The 27,999-nt window shown below is 41.9% G+C and overlaps 1 protein-coding gene across 1 annotated transcript; it reads right to left on the bottom strand.

Annotated features, from left to right (window-relative positions):
- Positions 1-55: 55 nt before the first annotated feature.
- On the bottom strand, positions 56-27,306 carry DNAJC8 (DnaJ heat shock protein family (Hsp40) member C8). Its single transcript, XM_079777985.1, has 9 exons — positions 27,175-27,306; positions 24,962-25,063; positions 13,479-13,535; positions 8,645-8,711; positions 8,033-8,127; positions 6,467-6,538; positions 3,334-3,425; positions 1,941-2,016; positions 56-873 (listed from the first exon to the last, which is right to left on the bottom strand). The coding sequence occupies exons 1-9, from the start codon at positions 27,250-27,252 to the stop codon at positions 751-753; spliced, it is 762 nt and encodes a 253-aa protein (XP_079634111.1). The 5' UTR covers positions 27,253-27,306; the 3' UTR covers positions 56-750.
- Positions 27,307-27,999: the final 693 nt, after the last annotated feature.

The raw sequence follows: 27,999 nt of genomic DNA, 5'->3' as shown, positions 1-27,999 counted from the left end.
AAACCAGAAAAGTGACCCACCTTGGAATAACACCTGAAGAAGACTACAATAATGGTTAGGGTATAAAAATTTATTACACATACAGAATACGACCACTAATGAATGCAGACAGGCTAGGACATAATGGTGTCAGAGGGAGGACAGCTAGCTCTTTGGAAAGCGAGCAGGTTTGGATGGCTCAGAGCTTCATGCCACACAGACTGGTCAGTCAGATGGAAGAGCACATGCCAAACACCCAGATGTCAGGGTGTCAAGCGATTGCTCTGTGTGCCCACTGCCTTCCCTGTCTGACCTGTGGCTCCAAAGGATGCCACACCCAGAAGTGAGACAGTGAAGCAAAGGGGCTTCCCCAGGTGGCCCAGGCTTGTCTCTGAAGTCACAGCAACACCATTTTAAGCAATAAGTTTAATTGGGTGATTTCCACAAACTATACACGAAGTCTCTAACCATGACAATTCAGTGGAGTACAAAACATTAAGTTACAGGGTGGAGAAGGCAGCACCATGGTGGCACCTTCCAATCTTGGTTGGCCTAGGGGTGGGGATGGAGGAAGGTTTCTTTTTAAACCAAGCCCCGCATTTCAATGTACAAAAGAATTACTCTGATTGATATTAAATTGTATTGAAAACAAAATGGCCTAAAAAGCAAATACTATTCTATGTTGGGGTGGAAATGGGAGGAAAGAATGAGTCCTTCAAAGCAGGTGGGGAGACAGTTGGGGAAAGGTTCCGTGGCTGTGACCCCAGGCAGTCACTCTCGCTGCTCCATTTTTACTTTTGGTGGTCTCAGGAAGGTCCGATTTTTCTTCTCTTTCTTCCCCTTTGTATTTGCTTGGAAGTTCCGCCAGCTGTCCACACGACCATCTCGACTTTCCTAAACACAAACGTGGTTGGAGGTAAGGAAACTAGTCAGTAAGAGGAAGGGCCTGACCTGCTTTGCTACCGCCCTGTAACCTAGCTCAGCCATCTGGAACAAGCCATTGCCCCGGAAAGTGCCACCCCACCCCTAGAAGGCAGGACAAGGCAGCGCAGGCTGGAAGTGGGAAACAAAATGAGTAACACTCACATCAACAAGGAGGCCACCATTTGTGGGGACCTCTGGGCTGGACAGTTAGCATATGCTATTTTAATCCTCATAGAAAGCTGACTGATCTGTGTACAGTGCCACTAGCACTTCACAAATGACAACACCAAGGCTCAGAGAAGTCAACTCGTTTTCTCAAAGCCATATGGCTAGCCAGTATAATACAGCCACTCTTTCCACTGAACCTGTCCTACTCCCCACCAAAACGTGGATGGAGGCGCAAAGCCAGCACCAGGTACTGAGAGGGCCACTAGGGACTTCCTCCTTATGAAGGGGCCTACTCATCTTCTCTTTATTCATGCATGCAGTGGGCCAAAGTCATCAACTCTGGTCAGCCACTCCCTACCCTGAGGCCTAAATGTTATAGAAGACCAAGTGCTGCTCAATTCAGGTAACTGGCTGTGCACCTGAAGGATGTACCTCGAGTGTCAAAGAGGAGTCTAGTTCAGAAGCCATAAGTCTCTCTATACTATAAATAAAATAAATTTCTTAAGTTGTTTTAAGAGTCTATAGGCAGGACATCAGGTCCATAAGAACCTGTTTCTACTAAAAGACCTCTAAGTCGGGCACCTCTCCATGTCTGCCCCTAAATTAAATGGGGAGGCCATTTTTCTTGAGCCTACCTGGCAGCGTGTGCCTCCCACAATCTTTAAAACACCATTCTGGGATCCTCACTGCCCTTGCCAAGGCTACAGAGCTCATAGGAGGCTGAGGCAGGACAACTCACTCTTCCCCACTTATCCCATTTTCCTGACTGTCGGCCCCAGTCAATGCTGGGAATGCCCCAGAAACCAAGTTTTTTGCTGGGAAGTTTTCTTACTCTGGAATGAGAATCCCTGACCACCTTGGAAATTTACCTCAAAGTTTTTCTGCCACTCCCTTTCACGTTTGGCTTTTTCTTGAGCTTCAATTTCTTCCTCCCTTTGTCGCTTCCTATGAGGAAAGCCAGACTGTAGTATTTATACGATACTTAAGTGTGCTAACTATACAAGTTAAAGCATCTCCCCACAGAAGCAAACATATAAAGTAAATCGATATCCTAGGATTCTACAAAGATAGCTGTCTTGCCCTAGCCAGTTTGGCTCAGTGGATAGGTCAGCCCTCGGACTGAAGGGTCCCTGGTTCAATTGAGGTTAAGAGCATATACCTCGGTTGCAGGCTCAATCCCCATGCAAGAGGCAGCCAATAGATGTGTCTCTTTCACATGAATGTTTCTCTCTCTCTGAGACGCAACCAATAGATGTGTCTCTCTCACATCAATATTTCTCTCTCTCTCTCTGACTCTCCTCTTCCACTCTCTCTAAAAATCAATGGGAAAATGTCCTTGGGTGAGGATTAAAAACAACAAAAGAAACACAACCAAATTTAGCTATCTGAAAAGGGCTCAAAGTACAATAGTGTGGTTAAGGCCTGGGGTGGGGCTGGGAGGAGGGGGATAGAGGAGGTAAAAGGGGGGAAACTGGGGGGGATCTTTAATATTGTCAACAATGAAATAAAATAAATTTTTTAAGTTGTTTCATAAATGTCTCATTTTAAAACATGCAGATAAGACTATGGGGAAGAGATAAATTCCCATTACACAGATAGACAGACAAGACCATCAAAACCCAGCCAACCCTCATTGGAGGTTCTGCGCTCAGCCACTGACAAACTATCTCAAGAACTCAGGCCACCTTACTTCAGTAGAATGACCATTACAATTACAGAGGTTCTTACTCAAGGGGATCTCGGCACAAAATCCTATCCCAAAATAAGGACATTTCATACAACCTCAACTAGCAAAACCTAATTATTGCTTAACACCAATCCACGCCACAAAATACATAAACTAAGTTACCAGTAAACTCAAGATTTTTGATGAGCCAGGGAAAACATACTTTAGGACAATAGACATTGTATATGTGATTATACTGTGTAATACTACATACTCACCAAAGCTGCAGCCACCAGATACACAAAAAGTTCTGGCCTCAGTAACAATGGCCTCAATAACTCTGCCTATTTCACTCCAGGAAATCAGGAAGAAAGGACCCAGCACCCTTGATTATAAACTCCCTGTGGACAGGTCTATTCAGTATTTCCCAAAGTCAGAATTCCTTACCCTTGTGATTCAAAACGTTGGCTGTTTCAGGTAACTATTTTAGATAATCATTTAAATGACATTATTCCTTCTTTAGGAAAATCCCCAAAGAGCAATATTGGTTAATCTAGGTATTTAAATATGCTTTAAGTGAATATATTGATATATACCTTTCATGCATCTCTTTGGCTTCTCTCTCCTTCCTTTTAATTTCCAGCTCAGCAAAGAGTTTCATGGTCTGTTTGTATACTGCTTGTTTGAACTACAAGAAAGTTAAGAATCAAAGAAAATAAAATTAAATTATTTTACCAACTACTTGAAACAAGTACTTTCAGATGGAGCCCAAGACAAAAGCAGACTAGAACTCGGCAAGGAAAAGGATCTTCAAAGAGAACCACTTAATGATGCTCTAGAGAGATAAATAACACATCCACCTCTGAGATATTTCCACCACTTCCACCATCAGATGATATATAGGAAAATTGCTCTAGTAAAAAGCACTACCTACTCATCACAACCATTTGAGATTTTGGAGGACCCTTTCTGCCAAAGACCTTCCAAAATTAACTTCCTTTTCTTTTTCTTTTCACAGAAATTTCATAATTACTCTGTGCTAGGCCCCAGACTAGACACTAGATATGAAGTTGTCATCAAGCAGACCAGTCTTAGGGGGCTATTAACTGTGGCAGGGCTATGGCTGCCATCCCTACCCATCTCATTATCTCCTCTCCCTCCATCTAAAATCCCTTACCTTAAGCCACAGTGCACCCAACATAAAAGCCTGTGTTCCTAGGCTTCCTTGTAGCAGAGTGAGGTCCATGTAACTTAAGTTTTAGCCCATAGGATAATAGGAAAAGTGATGTAGCAACTTCCTGGATGTTCTTAGAAAGAGCAGGCTTATCCCTTCTTGCCTCTTTCCTCTACTCTGAACTCTGAGGACAGGGCAACATCCTTGTTGGAAGAGTCAGAAAGAATTAACATATTAGATAGAAAACAGAACTCTGCCTGGCCGGATATAGTCTCAGTGGTTGAGCATCAACCTATGAACGAGGAGGTCATGGTTCAATTCTGGTCAGGGCACATGCCCAGGTTGAGGGCTCAGTCCCCAGGTCGGGGGGGAGCATGAGGGCAGCCACTCAATGACACTTTCATTATTGATGTTTCAATCTCCCTCTCCCTTCCTCTCTGAAGTCAATAAAAATATATCCTCTTTAAAAAGGAAAGAAAACAGAACTCTATCTCTGAAACTTCCCTCCAAATATGAAGTATTTCAAGTATACAAAGAAAATTAGAAAATAACTCATGCAGATTTCATAGAGCCTATATCCTAAAATCAGAGACACTGGAGCAAAGAGTAATATATGAAGAGAAAAGAAAGTAAAAGAGCCCAAAAATTTCTTGCTTCTTATAATATTGTTACTGTCCACAATGAAAGCAATGCTGACAACTCCAATCTCTAATAAAGACAAACATCAAAGGAGTAAAAGAGTCTTTCATGAATATTTTAATATCTTTAAAAGCTCTAAACTCTCCTGGGTGAACAGTTACTGGTGATTGTCAATATTTTATATTTTTCTGCTTTTTCCAAATTTGCTATCATTAGCATATGTTCCTTTATAATCAGAAAAAAAAAAGACAACTAAAATAAAGTTAGGGTATTTGCCTGACTGGTGTGGCTCAGTAGCTGAGCACTGACCCAGGAACCAAGAGGTTGTTACCAGTTCGAACCCTGGTAAGGACACATGTGGGCTCAATCGCCAGCAGGAGGCAGCCTCAATCAATGACGTTTCTATCTATCTATTCCTCTCCTTTCCTCTCTTACTAAAAATCAATAAAAACCTATTTTTTTAAAAATTAGGGTTCTTAACAACTTAGAAGAACCAAGGAATATTTGTAAGAAGGCCTTCAGAAAAGACTACAGAGGGTAATTAAAAGGAAGAGAGAATAAGACTGAGGAGAAAAAAGTAAAATACTGCAAGAGAGTAAACCCAAAACAGGTGACTAGTGGAAAATACAGCCTAGTAGTTCTCAAGCAACGTTACTGTCCAGATGATGGGACCAGTCACTGTTAACAAAATCAATGAAGCAAGTTGCAAAGTAGTTTCCCTAGCAAGACAGCCTCTTCTCTATAAATCTTTAAAACCAAGATAGGTATATGGATAACTTACGTGCTGACCTAAATTGAGGCAAGATTAAGATGACTTTAAATTTTTCAGGCTAAAGAGGCAAAAAGACACAAATATTTAAGTAGAATCTCTCTCTTAACAAATCTCCAATAAATAACCCACTGCATTATCCAATGCTCTCCATAACCCTGTAAATTATTACCTAGAGCACAATGAGAACTCATGGCTCGTAGACAGCTGTTTAAGAGTCACTTGTGGCCTGGCTGACATGGCTCAGTTGATTGGAGGGTCATCCTGTACACCAAAAGGTGGCAGGTTCGATTCTCAGTCAGGGCACATATCAGGTTTCGAGTTGGATCCCCGGTCGGGGTACGTGCAGAAAAACTGATAGATGTTTTTCTCTCACTTCGATATTTCTGTCTCTCTCTCTCTCCCCCTTCCTCTCTCTAAAATCAATCAACACATAAATAAATAAAAATAAGAGTCGTCTCTGATTTTTCTCAAAGCTATCTATGCCAGTTGCAATTAATACTATACTTGTGATTTAAATATCACAGAAATTCGTAAGTGTGGTTATAAAAGTGTTTGTTGTTACTTTTAAAACTAAGTATAATGCTTTACAAAAATTCAATAAACATTAAGTCCCTAAAAATAACTGCTATTGAATGAGGTACAGGTGAGACATCTGGAAAAGATTAGGAATAAAATTCTTAGAATAAAAATCATGCAGCAGAGAAATGAACAGGAAAACATTTTAGAATCTATTCATGTCAATGTGTTTGATAGGTGTATTTGAAATGTTATAATCGCACAGTAATGGAATAAAGATTCTTGTCATAAATATCTAGGACTTTGCTCTTGGTATATTTCACAAGTACCTACATTTTTAAAGTACTTCAAAAGAAATTAAAAGTACTAAAAACTGGATAATGCTTCATGTGTGTGTTTCATAAAATAAAGTCAACTACAAACTCCAATATATTCTCAAAGAAAAAGGCCATAGGCCTATGTCAAAAAAGAGGTGAATTTTTAAAGGGTGAATAAATGTACATTTAATATTTTGAGTTAAAACAAATGTTTATAACATGTGTGCATCGTTCTTTAGGCTTCCCTCTCTTTAACTCACCAGTGAGCCCAAATACACCAGATAAGGTGGCTTTTCCCTCACTTAACTCACCAGCTCTGGATCATCCTCCTCTACATTTGTAGGTTTTCCTTCCTTCTTTAATTGCTTTTTTCGCTCTTTCACCTAAAAAAAAATTTTTTTTCATCAAAAAATGAGCACTCATAGTTTAAGAATATCCATGAGCCTGCACACACGATATGTGTACTGTTCTGTACGCACAACAAGAGGTTTCCATTGAAAAAAGAGCCTCCCCTCCAAAACAGCAATGCAATCAGGAAGAACCAGGAACAAGTTCCAATCTACGGGAGGATGAAATGGGACCAGTGAGGGAGCTGTCCCCAACTCATCCAATCCTAGGCCAGATCCAATAAATTCAACACATTACCCATTTACCTTTCACAGTTTGTGGTTATGTGTTTAGTAAAGAAAACATTGTTGTCAAGTTTTAGAAGCAGCTATAGAATAAATATTGGTGTGTGTTTATTTTTTGGCATTTCTACAACTGCATTCTTTTATTTTCACTGTGAAACCCCATAATTTTCACATCATGTTAATTGGTGTTTTTACCACTTTGGCAACTATTGAGATAAAAAAAAAAATCAAATATACTCATCCACACAAGAATGACATTACTCCATTAAGCAATCACTCAGTGCTGGACACCAGCAAAAAGCAGTGCTTTCCAAGCTCAGACAGGCCCCACTGCCACCTTGTGGTCAGAAAAACTGAGGGTGGCTCCTTTACAGGCAAAATTCCGATGAAAGGTAACTACTATAATGGTTCAAGTACACATTTTCAGGTACTTTTCTGATTTTTTTCAGAATTGGGCCTACACGTTCCATTTCCAACACATGACCAGCAGTATATAATTATGGTCGTCCATCTCCTTTTTACTCCTTTTCCTCATCTAAACTTGGAGTCATTATTATTATTGGTTATGACGTTGTTTTAGATTCCAAAGCTCTTCAAAGAAAACATCCATATTCACTCTCGACTGAAATAGCCCTTATAAATGGTCTCAAGATTCTTGACCCGCAAGTAAAAAATTAAACAAAGACCTTTCTTACCTCAAGCAAGCCACCTTAACATTTACTGCCACTCAGATTTCAGTAATGAAAAAATAGTTAACACCAGCTCTAACTAAATTTATTTCAATTGAGTCCTTCCCTGTTGTTAATACAAACAGGTAGCTCCTCCTTTTTAAAAAATTTACTCACATCCCCTTGCCAGCCTACCTCAAGCCCATGTTCCAACCCCTTCACAGGGACAAGAACAAAAATCAAGGGTCAAGTGTGACCATGGCTGCTGCACTTCTCCACTCTCCAATGGAGTAATGTGACATGTAAAGAGAGGACAAAAAAGCCATCTCTCCCCAACACGGGACTGGTAAGGAAAGAGGTCGGAGCAGTGTCCTAACCACTCTTCATCCTGAGGTCCGGGGGTGAATTAATAGTTTTAGGCACACACTATTCACGACCACCACAGCAAAGTGGTGGAGACCACGTATGCAATCACAATTTCAACAGTAGGCATTGCTATGTTAACATTAACCCTCCTACAAGATGCCCAAGGCTTGCTAGTACTTCCTGTAAACACAGCGGCTCTATAAATACTTACAGTGTGTTCCACGTATTCTTTTCCTGCCTGAATTACATCCAGGGCCCTCTTCTTTTGCTCCTGATCCAGTAGCAACTTGTAAGCTTTGTCCACAGCTAATGCAAAACATTGAAATTAACTGTTTCTGCAAACACCCTCTGCAAGTCTGAACTATACTCAGGCAGTGTAAACGGACTTGTGCCATCTAAAAGCATTCCCTACTTTGTTAAATTATTTACTGTTGTTAAACTAATTTTAAAACATATAACTAGAGCAATGACTTTCCTTGAGAGCCTTGGAAAAAATTAAATATACACTCAAGGCTATATACACCACATCCAGGTTTAATTCAGTGATAAAACATTGCCAATTATTTTTTATGTTCAGAGAAAAAAAGGATCCTATGCAGTAACAGTCTTTGTTGGCACAAAGAAGCTTTAACAAAGCAAACTTAAGGTCTATTTCTTAAACAGCAACATTTTGCTTTGGAATGACAACTGTTCTTCTACTGAACACCAGCTTCTTCATGACCAGAAGACAAAACTATTATATTCTTTTCTTGATCCAGGACAAGAAACAGTTCATCCCTAACATTTGACTATATTATTCAAAAGCAGGTAAATTTACAAATACCTTCAAAAGCCTTTTGTGCTCTGTCAGCATCATCTTGATTTTTGTCAGGATGCACCAAGATGGATAACTATAAGGGAAAAGAAACATTTACTCTTTGCCTGCATTCTTTAAACCAAAAGCTCTAAGGTACTATGGCAAAAAAGACTGTTAGCCAGAAGCATTTTTAAAAAATATTTTTTAGCCCTAACTGGTTTGGCTTAGTGACTAGAGCATCGGCCTGCAGACTAAAGGGTCCAGGTTCGATTCCGGTCAAGGGCATGTACCTTGGTTGCAGGCACATCCCCAGTAGAGGGATGTGCAGGAGGCAGCTGATCGATGTTTCTAACTCTCTATCCCTCTCCCTTCCTCTCTGTAAAAAATAATAAAATATATTTAAAAATATATTTTTTTAAAATTGATTTCAGAGAGGAAGGGAGAGGGAGAGAAATATCAATGATGAGAGGGAATAACTGATTGGCTGCCTCCTGCATGCCCCTCTCTGGGGATCAAGCCGGCAACCTGGCATGTGCCCTAACAGAGAATTGAATGGTGACCTCTTGGTTCATGGGTCAATGCTCAACCACTGAGCATACCAGTCAGGCCAGAAGTATTTTTTTTAATTAATAAATATCACAAAATGCCCAGAAATACTCGTCTTTAACAAAACTCAAGCACCAAAAGGTAAATGCACAACTGGGAAACATTTAGGGTTTTAATCACAATGTTGAGAATAAATGTAAGCCTACTATTATGAAGATGTTGTGATCATTGCGGGGAGGAGGGACATTGAAAACTACCAAGTTCCTGTTAGGTTCCTTATTCTGAGCACTAAAGAATAAAACAGGTAAGGGACATCATCTCTTTCCTATAAGAACTTCTAATATAAAACTGTGGTTCTCAGTTCTGGCTGTGCTCCAATCCTGTGAAGTTTTTAAAAAAAATACAGATGTCTACTTTCTACCCTCAGAGCTTCTGAATGAGTCTCTGGCATCTGTACTTGTTAAACCTGTACTAGAATGGGTATCAAATAATAGTAAGGAATTAGTGTTAATATTGTTAGGTGTGACAAGTAGTTATGCAAAAAAAAAATGTCCTTTTTTATTTAAGGAGATTCATGCTGGAGTATCAGGTGTCTGTAATTTACTTGTCAAAAATTAAGCCAAAAATATATGTATAATGAAGCAAACTGTTGCAAATAGATGGTGAGTATATGGGTGTTCACTGCTTTATAACTTAAAAAAATTTTATGTCAAAACTAGAGGCCTGGTGCATGAAAATGCATGCACTGGAGGGGGGTCCCTCAGCCCAGCCTGCCCCCTCTCACAGTCCAGAAGCCCTCAGGGGTGGGAGGCAACCTGGCAATCAGGGGAAGGCGATGCCACCATCACACCTCTGCTGCTGCCACTGCCAGCAGCGCAAGCCTTGGCTGGCCCTGGTTACCTGAGCCTTGGGCAGCTCTGGGCAGCTGGCCAGCTGCCATCCAAGGCTTGCCTGCACCTCAGGCCGGCCCTGTGTGGCTGGGGGCCTGAGGGGACTGGGGGACTCCTGAGGCAGGCGTGTGGAGCGGCCGCATGCCTGCTGCCCCAGTGGGGCTGAGCGCTGCCATCTTGTGGCTGTGGGTGCTGCCATCTTTGAGGGCGTGGCAGTCAATTAGCATATTCCCTCCTTATTGACTGTGGGCGCCGCCATCTTTGCGATGGTGTGAGGGTCAATTAGCATATTCCCTCTTTATTAGATAGGATAAAAAAAAACAAAAATCTCCACAGCTGTTTCTTTTAGACATCCATGGTTAAGAACCACTGACCTACTGCCACTGACAGACAGAAACCAACTACTAGTTGGAACAGAGGGGCTGTGTTGAGAAATGACAGCAAGTGGGAATCTAATGCTAAATCCTACATTACTATAGAGAGATTCCCGGGGTCTAATTGCAACTTCAATCACGTACTAGCTGTAAGATCTTAAGCAACTCACTTAACCTATCTGCCTCATCTTCCACCTATTATTAGGTACTTATATTTCATTGTGTTGTTTTAAGGTTGAAATGAAATAATGCAAGTAAATACCTTAGCATACTGTCTAACCCACACTGACAACAGTTGCCATATAAAGAGGACATATATAACAAGACCTATTCTAGTGCTTTACTGTATTAACTCATTTAATCCTCATTAACAACCCCACCAGGTAGACACCATTATTATGTGCATTTCACAATTAAGGTTAACAGGCACAGAAAGGTTGAAAGTAACTTACTTGCCCAGTTCAAACTTGAAATTTTAGAGAAAGAAAAAAACTGAATACGTGTAAGTGCAGAGAACTCAGGAAGAAAAAAAAACCTATAAAATTATATAATGGGAAATGATTGAGTAGGCAAAGATAAAAAACATCTTGGCTTAATAGCAGATCATAAGATGATTATGAGTCAGCAATGAGAGGGGCAATTACTGTATTCAAGAAGCAAGCATGCCCTAGTTAGTTTTTCTCAGTGGTTAGAGCATCGGGCTGCGGACCAGAGTCTCAGGTTCGATTCCTGGTCAAGGGCACATACCTCGGTTGCAGGCTCAATCCCCAGCCCAGGTCAGGGTGCATGCAGGAGGCAACCAATCAGTGTGTCTCTCTCACATCAATGTTTCTGTTTTTCTCTCTCTTTCTCTCTCTTCCCTTCCACTCTCTCTAAAAATTAATGGAAAGCCCAGCCAGTTTGACTCACTGGACAGAGCATCAGCTCGCAGACTGAAGGGTCCTGGGTTCAATTCCAGTCAAGGGCACATACCTCAGTTGCAGGCGTGGTCCCAGCCCGTTGGGGCGTGTGCCAGAGGCAACTAATCGATGAGTCTCTCTCACATTGATGTTTCTTTCTCTGTGTGTCTCTACCCTTCCCTTCCACTCTAAAAATCAATGGAAAAAATATCCTCAGGTGAGGAGTAACAAAACAAAAAAAAATCAATGGAAAAATATCTTTGGATGAGCATTAAAAGAAAAAAAGAAGCAAGCATAACACTGGGTACTAACAAGGATGTCATGCAGGAGCTAAGAATATTATTCAGCACTGGTCAAGCCCTTTTAAATATGTAGTGCAGTGGTTTTCAACATTTTTCATCTTGTGGCACACAAACTAATTACTAAAATTCTGCAACACACCAAAAAATAAATTTTTTGTCAAACTGACAAAAAAAGAAATAGGTATAATTTAATTTTTTAAATTAACATCCTAGGTTTTTAAAATATTTTTTTATTGATTTTTAGAGAGAGAGAAGACGGGAGAGGGACACACAGAGAGAAACATCAATGAGAGAGAAACACTGATCAGCTGCCTCCTACACACCCCCTACTAGAGATGGGGCCCAAAATCCAGGTATGTGCCCTGACCGGGAAATGTACCAGCAACCTCTTGGTGCATGAGATGATGTTCAACCAACTGAGCCACACTGGCCAGGTGCAATAGGTATAATTTTGATTCATTCACACGAAACGGCTATTGTTGTGTTGGCTGTTGTCATTTTTTTATTTGATAATCTAAGGGAAAAGAGGTCAGTGCCCCAGACTAAAGAGTCAGGAATTGCATGTTTTCAAAATTCTTGCGGCGGCACAACGGTTGAAAACTGTAGTACGTAAGAGAAATAAAGATGTTGGGGAAAGTTAAAAAAACAAACAAACATGAAATACATAGAAAATCCAATTTGTAAAGACATTATCAGGAATGTGATTATTCAACTCACAGAAGGAAAGGCTGGGGGCTTACTTAACTCTCAAAACTACTTTGTAGCTCAAGTTATTAAACACTAGAGGCCCAGTGCACGAAATTCGTGCACTCAGGGGGAGGGGCGTCCCCTCAGCCCGGCCTGCACCCTCTTGCAGCCCGGGAGCCCTCAGAGGATGTCCGACTAAGAGCTTAGGCCCACTCTCCAACTAAACCGGCAGTCAAACATCCTTACTGCTGCCACAGAGGCGGGAGAGGTTCCCACCACTGCCGCTGCGCTTGCCAGCCGTGAGCCCAGCTTCTGGCTGAGCGCACTGACCACCGGGGGGCAGGCTCCTACATTAAGTGTCTACTCCCTGGTGGTCAGTGCACATCATAGTGATAGGTCAGCCATTCGGTTGATTTGCATATTAGCCTTTTATTATATAGGATTAGAATGAACAAGAATCAGACATTGTGGATCTCCTTTCCCAGAGAATTTCTACAAAGCACTCCTTATATTAAACCAGTTATCTCCTGAATAGTCATTTAAATTTACAAAAGCAAATTACTAAGGAATGGGGTCTTAAAATAAATAAAGAACTGTTACAAATCATTTAACATGTTCTCTCCTGGAAGCCAGGGGACTTAGTAAGTATGACTCCATGTAAGCGCTACAATTCCACTTGTACTTCTCCCTTTTAAATAAGGGGCTAAAGAGATTCTATTTGGATATAAAATTCATTCCATTCAGAGGTAAGCTATGACCATCAAATTACTTAAGATTTTATGTCACTATAAGGTTTTTATCTAAGAGTTACATAGCTTTAAGTTTAAAAAAAAAAAAAAAGTTAAATGTTGGCCCAAAAGTCATAAATAGCAATTTTTTTTTTTTTACAGAGAGGAAGGGAGAGGGATAGAGAGCCAGAAGCATCGATGAGAAAGAAACATCAATCAGCTGCCTCCTGCACACCTCCTACTGGGGATGTGCCCACAACCAAGGTACATGCCCTTGACCGGAATCGAACCCGGAACCTTTCAGATCCCAGGCCGATGCTCTATCCACTGAGTCAAACCAGTTAGGGCCATAATAGCAAATATTAAGAAAACCATCATATGCTTACATTTCCAAAATGTTCAAACTCCGTCCATTACAGAGAAATAGTACTATACCTGCCGAAACCTCTTTTTTATTTCTTCATCTGTCACTTCAGGATCTATCTGAAGAACCTGAAAAAATCAAAATCAACACTGTAAAAAAAATTAAAAGACTTCATAAATTCAATAATTATACATATTCTAATCAACTTCTAGAATAGTACTCAGCCCTAGCCAGTTTGGCTCAGTGCAGAGAGCGTCGGCCTGTGGACGAAAGGGTCCCAGCTTCAATAGCAGTCAAGGGCATATGCCTGGGTTGCAGGCTAGATACCCAGTAGGGGGCATGCAGGAGGCAGCCAATCAATGATTCTCTCTCATCATTGTGTTTCTATCTCTCTCTCCCTCTCCCTTCCTCTCTGAAATCAATAAAAAATATATATATAGAGTATAGTACTCAGCATTCTAGAACTGTGCCTGGCACACAGTTCTAAAAATGCTCAAGAAATATTAATGAGCAAATCAGTAACAGAATAATAGCTATACTGTTTTAGGTTCTCAATACAGTAGTTACTTTCACTCCACCAGAAAAATAATAACTTACCTTATACCCAGAGACATATTTCCAAACTGTAAGAAAATATTGTATTTCTCCTTCATTCATTAATAAAATACCCACCTCCTACCCCCTACTTACCTTTGCAAATGTGGAGAAAGCATAGAACTCAACAGGGAAAAAATAAGGCTGGCTGATTTTCACCTCAATTGAGAAGTGCCCAGTTGGTTCCATTTTATATCTATAATTTACATGGCCTGATAGTTCTCAACCCGGAGTGAACACCGCAAACACCTGTGGAAACCTGACATCAATGCCTGGGGCCCCCCGTAGAAAAGTATGATTCCAAATGGCAGAAATATCGGTTTTGTTTTTTTAGCAATACGGTTTTAAAAAATAAATTTAATTATTCTTCTCCAAGCCTGGGTATCCTGGTGTTGATATTCCTCATCAAGGATTCTAATCTCATTACTACAAATACATACATTCATTCAAATATTTTATGCAGTAGCTACTACCTGCTGAATACACTGCTATGTACTAGAAATGCACAGATAAACAGGCAAGGACCCTAACCGGTTTGGCTCAGTGGATAGAGCATCAGCCTGCGGACTGAAGGGTCCCAGGTTCGATTCCAGCCAAGGGCATGTACCTTGGTTGTGGGCACATCCCCAGTAGGGAGTGTGCAGGAGGCAGCTGATCGATGTTTCTCTCTCATCGATGTTTCTAACTCTCTATTCCTCTCTGAAAAAAATCAATAAAATATATTTAAAAAAAAAAAACAGGCAAGGGAACGTGTGTGTGTGTGTGTTTTTAAAGAACTTTACTTTTTTTAAAGTTTTTTGTTTTTGTTTTTGTTTTTTAGAAAGAGAGGAGGAGAAGGAGAGAGATAAACATCAGCTAAGGATCAGTTATTAAGGGGGGGTGGGAGAGGAAAAAAATAAATCTTGATATGAAAAATACCTACTGCCCTCGCTGGTTACTCAGTGGTTAGAGCATCGGCCTGAGGACCAAAGGGTCGCAGGTTCAATTCAGGTCAAGGGCACATACCTGGGTTGCAGGTTCAATCCCAGCTCCCCCCTCTCCCTGGTCGGGGTGCATGGGGGAGGCAACCAATTGATGTGTCTCTCTCATCAACGTTTCTCTCTCTCTCTCTCTCTCTCAGCCCTTCTCCTTCATTCTTTCCATTCTCTCTAAAAATCAATGGGAAAAAATATCCTTGGGTGAGGATTAACAAAAAAAGAAAAATACATACCAGAGAAATTAAAACTGAAAAGTAATCTGCTAAGCTTAGTCAGATGCTTAAAGGGTCTTAGGAAAACCTGGCAAGTAATGTCAAGATTTATAGCAAGCTTTCAAAGTATTCGAACAGCCCACCTATAGCAAAATTATTGGTATGCAATGAAGCTGAATCAACCATAATATTCAACAGACTTTTTAAGAGATGTTCTTATTAATTTGAGAGAAGAAGGGATAGGGAGAGAGACACATCTATGTGAGAGAGAGAGAAAAATCGGTTGCCTCCCACACACACCCTGACTAGGGATCGAACCCTAAACCTGGGTATGTGTCCTGACTAGGAATCGAACCAGCAACTTTTCAACACATGGGAAGATGCTTAACTAACTGAGCTACACCGGTCAGGGCTCAATAGACTTTTGAAGGTTATGACAAGAGCAAACCCATTCTCAAATGCAAGGCACACAACTGGAGGTGAAGGAGAAAGAACTTTAAAACAGAATTTCCAAGAGTCAGTGTGCTCCTTCATACCTTTCCAAGGGAGAAAGGAATTGGGAAAAACTCAGAGAGAAAGAATGCAGCCATGTAAGATTTACAGATAAAGAGAGGTAACTGTATGTACACAAATATTCAGAGAACTTTACCTTACCTTGGTTCTGTGGAAAAGGAATGCATTAGAGCAAACCAAAGTCCAACAAACCCCAGAAGGTGTCCAAAATGAATGAGAAAGGATGGTAAACTTCCCACCTTCACGAGCGCACACACACACCCCACACCCGCACACAGCCTCCAATAAAACTACCCAAGAACTAATCATGCCAAATGTAATTCATAAACTGGTTCCTAAGTTTTTTTAAAAGGCCATAATTTTTTTTTTTTTTTTTTTTTTGGATAATTGGGACTATTTGCAAGTGGACGCTAGGCTGGATATTATTGAAATGATGTTGTTTTTCCTAGGTGTGGTCATGGTTTGTGGTTATGTGGAAATGTGCCCTTGTTTGGAAAAGATGATGCTCAAGTATTTAGGCATAAAGAGTCACAATGTCTGCAGCTTACTTTTAGATGATTCAGCAAAAAGGAAGAGGGTATGTATACTTACATAAATAAATACATACACACACACACACACACACACACACACACACACACACACACAAAAGGTATTTTTCCAAGCTACATCACGTGTGCACTGACTACCAGCAACCAATATTCACCACGTGCCTTCAAAGCTAATCCAACTCCTTTCCTATCTTTAAGAGTTGTAGGTAGCCATGAAACACAGTGAAGAAAATGACCAATACCTGTGGCCCAAATCTCTTTGAAGCCAGATTTATACATTCAATACAAACTTTTAGGGCACACAGGACTGCTAGATACTGTGCTCACAGACTATTTTCATGGAATTTAAGGTCTAGCAGGGTGGGGGGTATCGACAATATCGGTAATAAGTAACCCTTACAGAAATGATAAATGCCGGGGAGTGTTTTGAGATCTTGCTCCCCAGCATGTGATCAGTTTGGCTCGAATAAACTCTTATAAAATTTCAAAACAAACAAACAAAAATGATAAGTGCCACATTACCAATATGGCTCTAAGGAAGCACACAGGATGTTCAGATTCTTGGAAGATTTTTCTGAGCTGTTGTGTCTCAGGCTTTGGGAATACTGCAATGAAAAACCCACAGTCTTGGAACACAAAGAGTTAATTAATGATCATACAGCAACAAAAAACGCTTGACTGTGGCATTTACATAACTTCCCAAACTCAAATAAACTGTAATAGTCTCCTTCTTTGGGGCCTTTGACTTAAAAGAGGAATCTAGCCTTAACATCACACCTGAATTCTCTGACATGTTAAATACCTTTTTTCTCAAAGTGCTGAAGAAGATAAACAGAAAATAAAATATGTGGTACCGTCTGCTGGAGCCTTAAAGTTAAATTAAAATTTTAAAAAAAGGAGTCAAGCTGGTGTGGCTCAGTTGGTTGAGTTTCGTCCCATGCCACAAAAGGTCACCAGTTCCATTCCTGGTCAGGGCATATGCCCAGATTGTGGGTGTGTTCTTCAGTCGGGGTGCATGAGGGAGACGGCAGATCAATGTTTCTCTTTCACATCAAAGCTTCTCTCTCGCTTGCTCCCTCTCCCTTCCTCTCTCTGAAATCAATAAAGTTTTTTTTTTTAAAGGAACATGAAAAGGGTAGGACTGAGCAGGGGCACAGGTCCACTGGAGCTTATGGAAGGAAGCGGGAGAGAGCTCTTAACCTAAGAATAATTATAGAATGCATAAGAAAGATGACTGCATAATAGCTGAAGGTTTGAAATGTATTCAGATACAGAGCTGTTGAGATGGCAGTCAGGGAAAAAAAAGGCTCCCTGGAAAAGGATTCCTGTAATAAGACTCCTAATTCCCAGACTAATTTCTGCCTTTTCTACCTGCTGCTCAGTAAGGTGGTGTATAGAAAGACTATTCACATTTCAATTGATAGTTGAGATGACAGCTACTACTGCATTATTTCTCCTTACTAGAAAAAGACCAGTCTGCTTACATCTGTAGAAAAATCTGATTCATTTAGATCAGGGGTGGGGAAACTTTTTTCTGCCAAAGGCTATTTGGATATTTGTAACATCTTTCACTTAGTATAATTAATTTACTTAATATAAATTTTTTTTTTAAAGGAGGAAGTTTATTCGGCACTAACGATCGAGATTCATTACGGAGAAGGGGGGGGAGAGGAGGAGGAGGAGGAAGAGGAGGGGGAGGGGGAGGGGGAGGGGGAGGGGGAGGGGGAGGGGGAGGAGGAGGAGGAGGAGGAGGAGGAGGAGGAAGAGGAGGAGGACCAAGCCGGACTGCCTCGCAGACTGGGGAGACAGCTACTTAATATAAATTTGTTGCTATGAAAAAAGCTCCTAGATTTATTGAATTCTGAGTCCTGCCTATGGTTGCGTTGGCAGCGCCAGACCAAATGATTTCTTGAGCCCATGGGCCAGACATTCCCCACCTCTGATTTAAATATTTCAATAGTTGTTACATAAAAAACACATCACTGATTTCCTAAATCATTAGGAACACCTAATTCTGACTTAAGAGTCAAAAAACAACTTAGTGACACCCTGGCCAGTATTGCTCAGTGGTTAGACCCGAGGTCGGCAAACTGCGGCTCGCGAGCCACATGTGGCTCTTGGCCCCTTGAGTGTGGCTCTTCCACAAAATACCACGGCCTGGGCGAGTCTATTTTGAAGAAGTGGCGTTAGAAGAAGTTTAAGTTTAAAAAATTTGGCTCTCAAAAGAAATTTCAATCGTACTGTTGATATTTGGCTCTGTTGACTAATGAGTTTGCCGACCACTGGGTTAGACCATCAGCCCTGGCACCAAAGGGTCTTGAGTTTCATTCCTGGTCAAGGGCACATACCTGGGTTGCAGGTTTGCTCCCCAGTCCCCACCTTCACCCCCCATCAGGGCACATGCAGGAGCCAGTCAATGTGTCTCTCTCACATCGATGTTTCTCTCCCTCTCCCTCCCCCTTCCTTCCACTCTCTTTGAAAAGCAATGGAAAAGGTATCCTCATGTGAGGATTAACAAGAGGAAAAAAGCAACTTTATGGCACCCATCCTATAAAGTGGATGGCACCCATCCTATACAGCACATTTGTATGAAATAGAAAAGACAAAAGTTCTAATGGACAGTCATGGAATCCTGCCCAAATACAATCTCACACCTTCCTAAATGTGCCCATGCATCCAAAGATGATTCCTATAGTCAAGACAGGAGCTACGGAGTAGTGAGTTCCACTTCCAGAACCATATTAACTAGTAGGGCATTAAAATCCTAGCTTTGCCCTGACCGGTTTGGCTCAGTGGATAGAGCGTCGGCCTGCGGACTGAAGGGTCCCAGGTTCGATTCTGGTCAAGGGCATGTACCTTGGTTGCGGGCACATCCCCAGTGGGGAGTGTGCAGGAGGCAGCTGATCGATGTTTCTCTCTCATCAATGTTTTTAACTCTCTATCCCTCTCCCTTCCTCTCTGTAAAAAATCAATAAAATATATATTTTTTTAAAAATCCTAGCTTTTCATACTGGTCCTGAGTATCTGTCACTCCTCATCAATCAGATCTCCACAGAAACCCTAATTACCTTAACAAATAAATGGCTAAGTTATGTGATTACTTGTCCCCTTTTCATGTACTATGCTCAATTTAAAAGTATGACTTAATAGAAAAAAAAAGGTATGAGTTAATAGAAAGAACATACCAACAAGTTCATTATTACCTCCTCAAATTATCTCCCCCATGCCTGCCCTCCCCAAATTCTTATCAAAAGTATTTTCTAAGGTTTTCGTCCTCCCCTTCTCTTTCTGAGCAATACAATCCAAACACATTAAGTGGCGCCAGGCAAAGCAGATATCTACTTTGGGTGGGGAATCAAGATGGGCCAGAGCAGAGTGTGAGAGCCCATCTGTAATGAAGAAAAGAAGACAGTGACAACACTGGGAGTGATGGCCAGTCACACGGTGCTAGAGCCCAAACTGGGTGAGAGGAGCATTCACACCAAAGAGCAGCCCAACATGGAATGCCGAAGTAGGCTGAGGAGGGCAGCCTGGCATAGTGTGCTAGAACACAAGCAGGGTGAGACTGTTAACATTGGAGGTAGCCCAGTGCAGGGTGTGAGAGCTCAAGAGAAAGAGGGAGGCACTCCCACTGAAGTAAAGCCCAATATGGGTGTTTGAGACCAAGCAGGGTAAGGAGTGTCCACAAGGAAAGGTGTCTGGCACAGGGTACAGGAGTCCAGGCAAGGACATCTCCACAAAGGAGTGGCCTAGCATGGGGTGTGGAAGCTGGGGCATGGTAAGGGAGGTGCCCATACAGGAGGACAGCCAATGCAAAAGGGCAGCCCGATGCAAGATGCTGGAGCTCTAACAGGATGTAGAGAGCATTTACGTAAAGCATGGCTGGCACAGAGAGCTAGAACCTGAGCAGAGTGAAGAGGGACTCCATGCAGAGGGGTGTGGACTCAAAGCCCAAGTAAGATGAAGAGGGTAGAAAGGGTGCCTGTTTGGCAGGGAGGATGCTGCAGCCTAAGAGGAATGAAAAGAGCCCCCAGGGGGTGGAGGGTGGGCACAAAGAACCAGACCCAGGTGAGGAACATACCGCATGGAAGGATGACCTGGCATGGGAGTTTTGAGCTCAGTTGTGGAGAATGGTTTTGCAGTGAGGCAGCAAGGTGCTGGTGTCAGAGTGAAGTGGGATGAGGGTATTCACATAAGGGAAGGAATGGTAATGGAAGATCACTTGCATATAGGAGGATCAATTAAGTAAATACATATTAAAGATTTCTCACTAGAGAAGGGAAATATGAACATGGGACAGGAAAAAAACCTAGAATAAACCCTGTGGTGTTGGATTAAAATTGGGTGTAAAATGTATGTACACACATTCTCTCTCTCTCTCTCTCTCTCATTAGCTCTATCTACCAATAGAATCTGGGAGTGACATCCCAATTGCATTGAGTACACCTAACATTCAAATCTTTATATATACATTTATTGATTTCAGAGAGGAAGGGAGAGGGAGAAATAGAATCAATGATGAGAGAGAATCATTGATCGGCTACCCCCCTCATGCCCTCTACTAGGGGTGGAGCCTATTTTCAATAGCCAGCAGAAAACACATGAAGAGCTTCAACGACGTGGCACAGCTTCACTGACTCTTAGGGAGGGATTTATTTATGACACACATCTCGCTTGGATCCGAGATTTTTCCCATAGGAAATGAGAGTGGAGAGTGGTGGCTTCCCAGCAGGTGCGTGGCCTCTTTCCACGTAAACTCCCCCACCCGCACCCTCACTGCATCCCTGAGTTCCTGCAGCAACAGCTTCTTCATCAGCCCACAACCAACTGGGGTTTGAGCCCACAAACTGGAACCAAACCCAGGGCCCTTCAGTCCGAGGGCAGACGCTCTATCCAGTGAGCCAAACCGGGTAGGGCCAAATCTTGATTTTAAATACCATTCTTCACTGAAATGAACCAGGGCTCCTCTGTGAAATAGTTAATTCCAGGCTGGGTCAGGAAAAGTACAAGAGTGCCTAGTAATCCAAGAATGATGAAGAATATGAAAAAGACAGGAGCTCACTTAAAAGGTAACCTACTAGCCAAATTTGGGACAATTTGAGCATCAAAATAAATATCTAAATATAACCCAGTGACTAATATAGAAAATCCCAAGTCCATACTGACAAATAAATTAATAAATTGAAACTCTGATTAAGGACAGGATATTTATACAGTCTCAAAATACTTCCCTATAAAATATTAATTACAGAAAAGAAAAAACAAGTAACTTCATGAAAAAAAAAAACTAGCAGGCAACTCTTATTTTTATTTTTTTAATTGATTTGAGAGATTTGTTATTCCACTTATTTATGCATTCATTGGTTGTTTCTTGTTATGTGCCCTGACAGGGGATCGAACCCACCCCTTGGCATATCAGAACGACATTAACCAACTGAGCTCCCCGGCCAGGGCTATCAGGCAACCTTTTTTTTTGGTTAATCCTCACGGGAGGATATTTTTTTTTCCATTGCTTTTCAGAGAAAGTGGAAGGCAGAGAGGGGGAGAGGCGAGGGGAGGGGTAGGGGGAAGGGAGAGAGGGAAGGAGAGGGAGAGAGGCGGGGGGGGGGGGGGGGTGCGAGAGATATCTATGTGAGAGAGACACATCGACTGGTTGCCTCCCAGACGCAACTGAAACCCAGGTACGTGCCCTTGACAGGGAATCAAACGCATGATCCTTTGGTGCATGGGCCAATGCAGTAACCACTTAGCATACCAGTCACGGCAAGCAGGCAACTCTTCAAGTGATCAAGTTAACATGAATAGTAATGGGATAAATCAAAATCATGTATCAATTTTTTTAAATGTTTTTATTAATTTTAGTGAGAGAGGAAGGGAGGAGAGGTAGAAAGATCAATGGGAGAGAATCAACATCGATCAGTTGCCTCCTGCACACCCCCCACTGAGGATCCAGCCTGTAACCTGGGCGTGTACCCTGACCAGAAACTGAACCTGCAACCTCTTGGTGCATGGGTTGACGCTCAAACACTATGTCACACCAGCCAGGCAATCATGTACCACTTTATAAGTTGCAAAGACATGAATGCAGTATCACTTCTGTGATATTCCTGCCGACATTGCATAAACCTATCTAACATGAAGAAATATCAGATACACTCAAGCTGAGAGACTTGCTACAAAATAACTGGCCTGTAATCTTCAGAAATGTCAAGGTCACAAAAGTCAGGGAAAGACTAAGGAACTGCTCCAGACTGAAGCCTAAAGAGACATGACAACTAGATGTAATAGGAGATTCTTAACTGGATCCTTTTGTTATCAAGGTCATTATTGATACATGAACAAATTTGAATGGGATCTGAGGACTTAAGATGGATATACTGTGGTTCAGTAGGAAATGTTATTTGTAGGAAGAGCATAAAATATTCCAGGATGATGGGAAAACGTATTGACAATTAAGTTTCAAACAGTTCAAGAAAATCTTCATAGTATACTTGCAACCTTTCTGCAAATCTGCGATTATTTTAAAATAAAAATTCTTTTTTTTTTTTTTGGTCTTTTAACTTTATTAGCATTTAAGAATGGGGAGAATGATGGGTGGCAGGGAACAAAGACTTGGGGGGGCAAGTGGGAGGCACTACCTCACTCAGAACACATGGGTCCTTACATATCTTCAAGGTGGATGATCTGAGAGGGGAGGAAAAAGATCTTCTCTCTGCTAACAACTGGTAACTCAGGGAGAAACTCTGGGGCCAATGACAGGAGGAAGCAGGGTGGCACTGCTCCCACCAAGGGGTCAACTTCTAGACCTAAGTAGCTGTGGCCCCAGTGAGAGGAATTACCTGGGGACTGTGCTAAGACATGGCTGGGCAGGGGCTGTGCAGACCAGGTCAGCCAGAATTAGTCAGTCAGTCAGTATCCCTGCCCCTCCCTCACTAATCCCCATAGGCCTCAGATAGGGACAATTCTAGTCAGTGGCTCCTGCCTTTGAAAAACAGTTAATGCCCTGGCCAGTGCGGCTCAGTTAGCTGAGCATCATGCCATGCACTGGGAGATCACTGGTTCCATTCCCATCCGGGCACATGGCTGGGGTGCAGGCTCCACCCCTAGTAGGGGGCATGAGGGAGGCAGCCAATTGATGTTTCTCTCTCCCTCTCCCTTCCTCTCTAAAAATAAAAACGTGTTTAAAAAGAAAGAAACTACGTATTAAAAAATATATATATAGAAACAATGGATGAACCTTGAAAATAGTATAAGTGAACTAAGCCAGACATAAAGAACAAATGTATGATTCCACTTATATGAGGCACTTAGAATAGGCAAATGCATAGACAGAAAGCAGAACAGAGGTTACCAAGGTACTGGGGGTTGGAGGAATGAGAAGTTCTTGTTTAATGGGCTTGGGATTCCTGTTTTAAATGATGAAAAAGTTCTAGAAATGGATGGTGATGATGGTTGCACAACACTAAACATACTTAATGCCACTGAACTCTATACCTACAACTGGCTAAAATGGTTACTTTTACATTATGTATCTTTCACCACAATAAAGAGTTTTTTATAAATGCTCCATAAGTTACTTTCATGTTAATAATATTCATTTCAATTTATAATTGTGAATAATTAGAAGCTAATTTAAAAATCTTACAATAAAAGAATTATTTAAATAGAGACTTTTAACATGTTGCAAAACTATATTTTATGTAACAACGCATTTAAAATAGTGTAAAATCATAAATAAGTAGCATGAAGTATCTATATGATCCTCCTTATTTTTAAACTAGAGGCCCAGTGCATGAAAATCGTGCACAGGGGCAGGGCGAGGGGGGGGGGCGCCTCAGCCCAACCTGCGACCTCTCGCACTCCAGGACCCCTCAGGGGATAGCCAGCAGGCAGACATCCCTCTTGCAGTCCAGGACCCCTGGCTCCTTACCGCCCACCTGCTCACTGCTCGGCTCACTGCTCCTTAGCGCTGCTGCAAAGGCGGAAGAGACTCCTGCCACAGCTGCTCACTCGCCAGCCATGAGCCCGGCTTCTGGCTGAGCTGCGCTCCCCCTGTGGGAGCACACTGACCACCAGTGGGCAGCTCCTTATTTGAGCATCTGCCCCCTGGTGGTAAGTGCACATCATAGCACCTGTTGTTCTGGTCATTCCACTATAACAGTCACTTAGGCTTTCATTATATGTATAAAACTATTAAAACGTTTGAATATAAACAGTAAAGAGTAGCTAGAATTTCTCTTAGGGAGAATTATACACGAATGTTTATCCTTGCTTTCTTTATATTTCAAATTTTAATAAGAAATATTATAAAACTAAGGAAACCCAAAAACTGTATCTCCTTGTCTAAAATCTTGTGATCATTTTTTGGTTGTTGGGATTTTTCATATTTTTTTAAACTGTGGTGAAACAGAAAATTTTAACAAGCAAATTAAACTGAAGATCCTTAATTTATCAAAGCTAGCTATCCCTTTACATCTGAAAATAAACCCATATATATTTGGGTTGCTTAAAGATGATGGAGAATATCTGACAGAGCAACGACTATCTCATTTTCCTTAACATGCTACCTCTCAGGTTCTGCTCACAATAAAACCATCCAAGTTCAATTCCAACTATAACACAAATTAGTTGTGTGTTCTGATGTAAGTCTGCCTGCAACTATGCAAAGCTCCCAGTCACGACACCACAGCAACATCAGACAGCTCACCTCAAATGGGTTCAAATTGAAATAGGAGGAACCAGGACGGGTCAATCTTTCAATCTGATTTTTGGATGTTAGAACTGAATCTCTTTTCTCTATTTGTTTCACCTAAAATAAAAGAGATAAGAACTTCATTAGTATAGGTCAAAAATAAATTCTGAATTGTCACCTTAACAAGCTATTTCACTAACCACTTCGGGGAATAATTACAACAGCTACCAGCTGCTGAATTTTAATAATATGAAAACTTTACACATATTTATTCCTCTCAACAATCCTACACAGTAAATACTATCATCCCCATTCTTACAGATAAGAAAACTGAGACTTAGAGAAATTAACTGAGTTCTTCTCAATTACCCAACTTATAAATAAAAATTTTAATCTTAACAGTTTGATTCCAGAGATTTGAATTCAGAGATTCAAAGTCATATCCACCACCTTCAGTTACCACTCTAATGATAGAAGATGTACTCAAGTGTGTTCATACTTAATTTGTAACTTTTTAAAAGAAAAAATACAAGTACACTGAAATATATATTAAAGGCAGCATTAAAAAAGTTATATGGGAGAGAGCAAATTAACTCTGCCTACCTAACTCTAACAGAGTTAGAAAAGTTCCTGGCCCGAAGACAGTTCGAAGAACAGGCACCAGGTAGTCCCAGGAAAACACGTTGGTGCCACTATCAGAATTGGAATGCTGGCTGAAATGAATGTCTGGTATATTATTTACCATCTTTATTCCTCTGAACAAATGAGTTTGGGAAGAATTTCAACAACATAAAAAGCCATTCCTTCTCAGCATCTTCCCTCTTCACTCTCTAAAATAGCATGCCACTTCCCCACCCCCCACCTTCTTTCTCAGGCTTGTTTTTCCTCATAGCACTTAAATCACTACCTGACATTATACTGTATATCTGTTTGTTTACTGTTTACCCTTCTCTGTAGAAGGCAAGCTCTATGAAATGAAGGCAGGCTTTTTCTCTCTGCTCTTCGTTACCCCACCTGCAGCACATAAACAGCACACTGTACATGACAGGTGCTCAACAGACATTGAATGACGATTGAAGGGTCCTCCTTGACATGTTTTCTTTCATCGAATTCAAACAAAACAGAACTGCTTTTTTCTTTTATTTTCTTTTTAAACTAAGAGTTAGTAAGTGAAACAAGTTCCATTATAATTGCTGAACACTTTCACGTGAATCAGGCATTTCAAAAGGACAGACTATAAAGGATGTGCTAATTTCCGTTTTTAAATGTAATTCTTGGGAGAAACTACTACTTAACACACTGTTACAAAACAGCGAAGACAAAAGATGAAGGTGACATGGTAGCTCACAGCCTGGTGAGGAGCAACTCTACTCCTCAAATCCCGGCCAACCCAACGAGCTCCATCTTCAGCCTTAAGTCTTCGAGAGATGCTGCTGCTTATGAAACTCCTTCTCATACATTTACTCCATTAACCCTCATAAAAAACTCGTTTTAATATTAATTCGCTTTACAGACATGGAAACGAGATCTGCAAAATCACCGCCTTGAGAGGATTCAGTAACTGCCCTGCACGAATCCAATCCGAGGCCCTCTGACTCCAAACGGTATGCTTTTCCTTCATTTGTCCCTTCATTAACTTGCTCAACAAATATTCACCGAATAACCCCATGCAGTAGGTGCTGGAAATGCGACAGCAGACGAAGCTCGGATCAAACGGACTCCGGCCCTAACGTGATACAAGCTGTTCCCAATCATTTCCTCTCCCTGAGCCTCAGGCTTGTCATCTGTAAAATGGAGGTGCCCGCCTGGTATGACGCATGGTGCCTGGCACTCGCGAAGGGCATAAATAACCGCTAATACAAGTCATGGCAGAGGACTGCGGAGAGAGCGCTTACGTTTAAAAATAAAAACGGGGGCCAGGACGGTCAAGTCGCCCCCAGGAAGGCCAGCCCCAACTCCGCGGACATGGGAGCGCTACGCGCGCCCAGATACTTCGTTGGCCAGAATCGCCATCTGCCCGCAGAAGTCGGACCCCGACCCCGTTTTCATTGCCCGGGGGATCCCCCAGCAGCTACCAGGGAGAGACAGCCCTAACCCCGCGCCGCCCCGAAGGCCAAACAGGAGGAGCCGCCCAACGGTCCAGGCCAGGAGGACCCCTGCCTTCGCCGGGGGGAGAGCAGGCCCAGGAGGGGTCGCCCGGGTGTCATTACTCATCCCGCGTGGTTCACCTCACTGTAGAAGGTCATAAATGCCTCCTCCGTACTGCCTCCGCCGCCCGAAGCCCCGCTCTCTCCAGAAGCCGCCATTTTCCCCGGGCCCCGCCACCACGTGACTCTTCTGCGCAGGCGCGGCTCCCGGTGACGCTGACAGGCCCGCCTCCAGCCTCGCCTCCCTCCTAGGGACCTTCCCGGGGCTCGGAGCCCGGCCGACGCCGCTACCTGAAGACTCCTTTTTAAGTTAAGGTGAAACACACATGACATACAATTAACCGTTTTAAAGTGAACACCTATTGGCCTTTAGTACATTCACAGTGTTGTGCAACCACCACCTCTATCTAGTTCCAAGGCTTCATCACCCCAAAGGGGTATCTGGCACCAGTTAAGCCGTTTCTCCCATTCATTCCCCTTACTTCCCAAACCCGGACAACCTCACCAATTCATTCCCCTTATTCCCAAACCCGGACAACCTCACCAATTCATTCCCCTTATTCCCAAACCCGGACAACCATTCTATGTTCTGTCTCTATAGGTTTACATATTCTGGACATTTCATATGAATGCAGCCATACACTATGTGGCCTATTGTGTCTGCCTTCTTTCAACTTAGCAAGTTTTCAAGGTTCATCTAAGGTATTGCATGTATCATTACTTCATTACTTTTTGTGGTTGAATAATATTCCACTGTTCTTCTATTCATTCATCAGTTGATGTACATTTGGGTTGTTTCCATCTTTTGGCTTTTGGCTATTGTGATAATAGTACTGCTATGAACCTGAAGCTACATGTATTTGTTTGAGTACCAATTTTCTATTGGGGGGCAGCGGGGGGGGGGGT

Source organism: Cnephaeus nilssonii (genome assembly GCF_951640355.1).
Source record: "Cnephaeus nilssonii genome assembly, chromosome: 7".
NCBI classification, from domain to species: domain Eukaryota; kingdom Metazoa; phylum Chordata; class Mammalia; order Chiroptera; family Vespertilionidae; genus Cnephaeus; species Cnephaeus nilssonii.
The sequence above is the reverse complement of the archived record's forward strand: the minus strand, read 5'-3'. Positions and strand labels throughout refer to the sequence as shown.

Excerpts from the sequence above, each read along its gene's own strand:
- DNAJC8 (XM_079777985.1), bottom strand. The coding sequence starts at position 27,252 with ATGGCGGCTTCTGGAGAGAGCGGGGCTTCGGGCGGCGGAGGCAGTACG. Across the intron at positions 8,712-13,478 it reads TAAAAAAGAGGTTTCGGCAG|TTATCCATCTTGGTGCATCC; the intron begins GTATAGTACTAT and ends TTTCCCTTATAG. Across the intron at positions 6,539-8,032 it reads AAGAATACGTGGAACACACT|GTGAAAGAGCGAAAAAAGCA; the intron begins GTAAGTATTTAT and ends ATTTTTTTTTAG.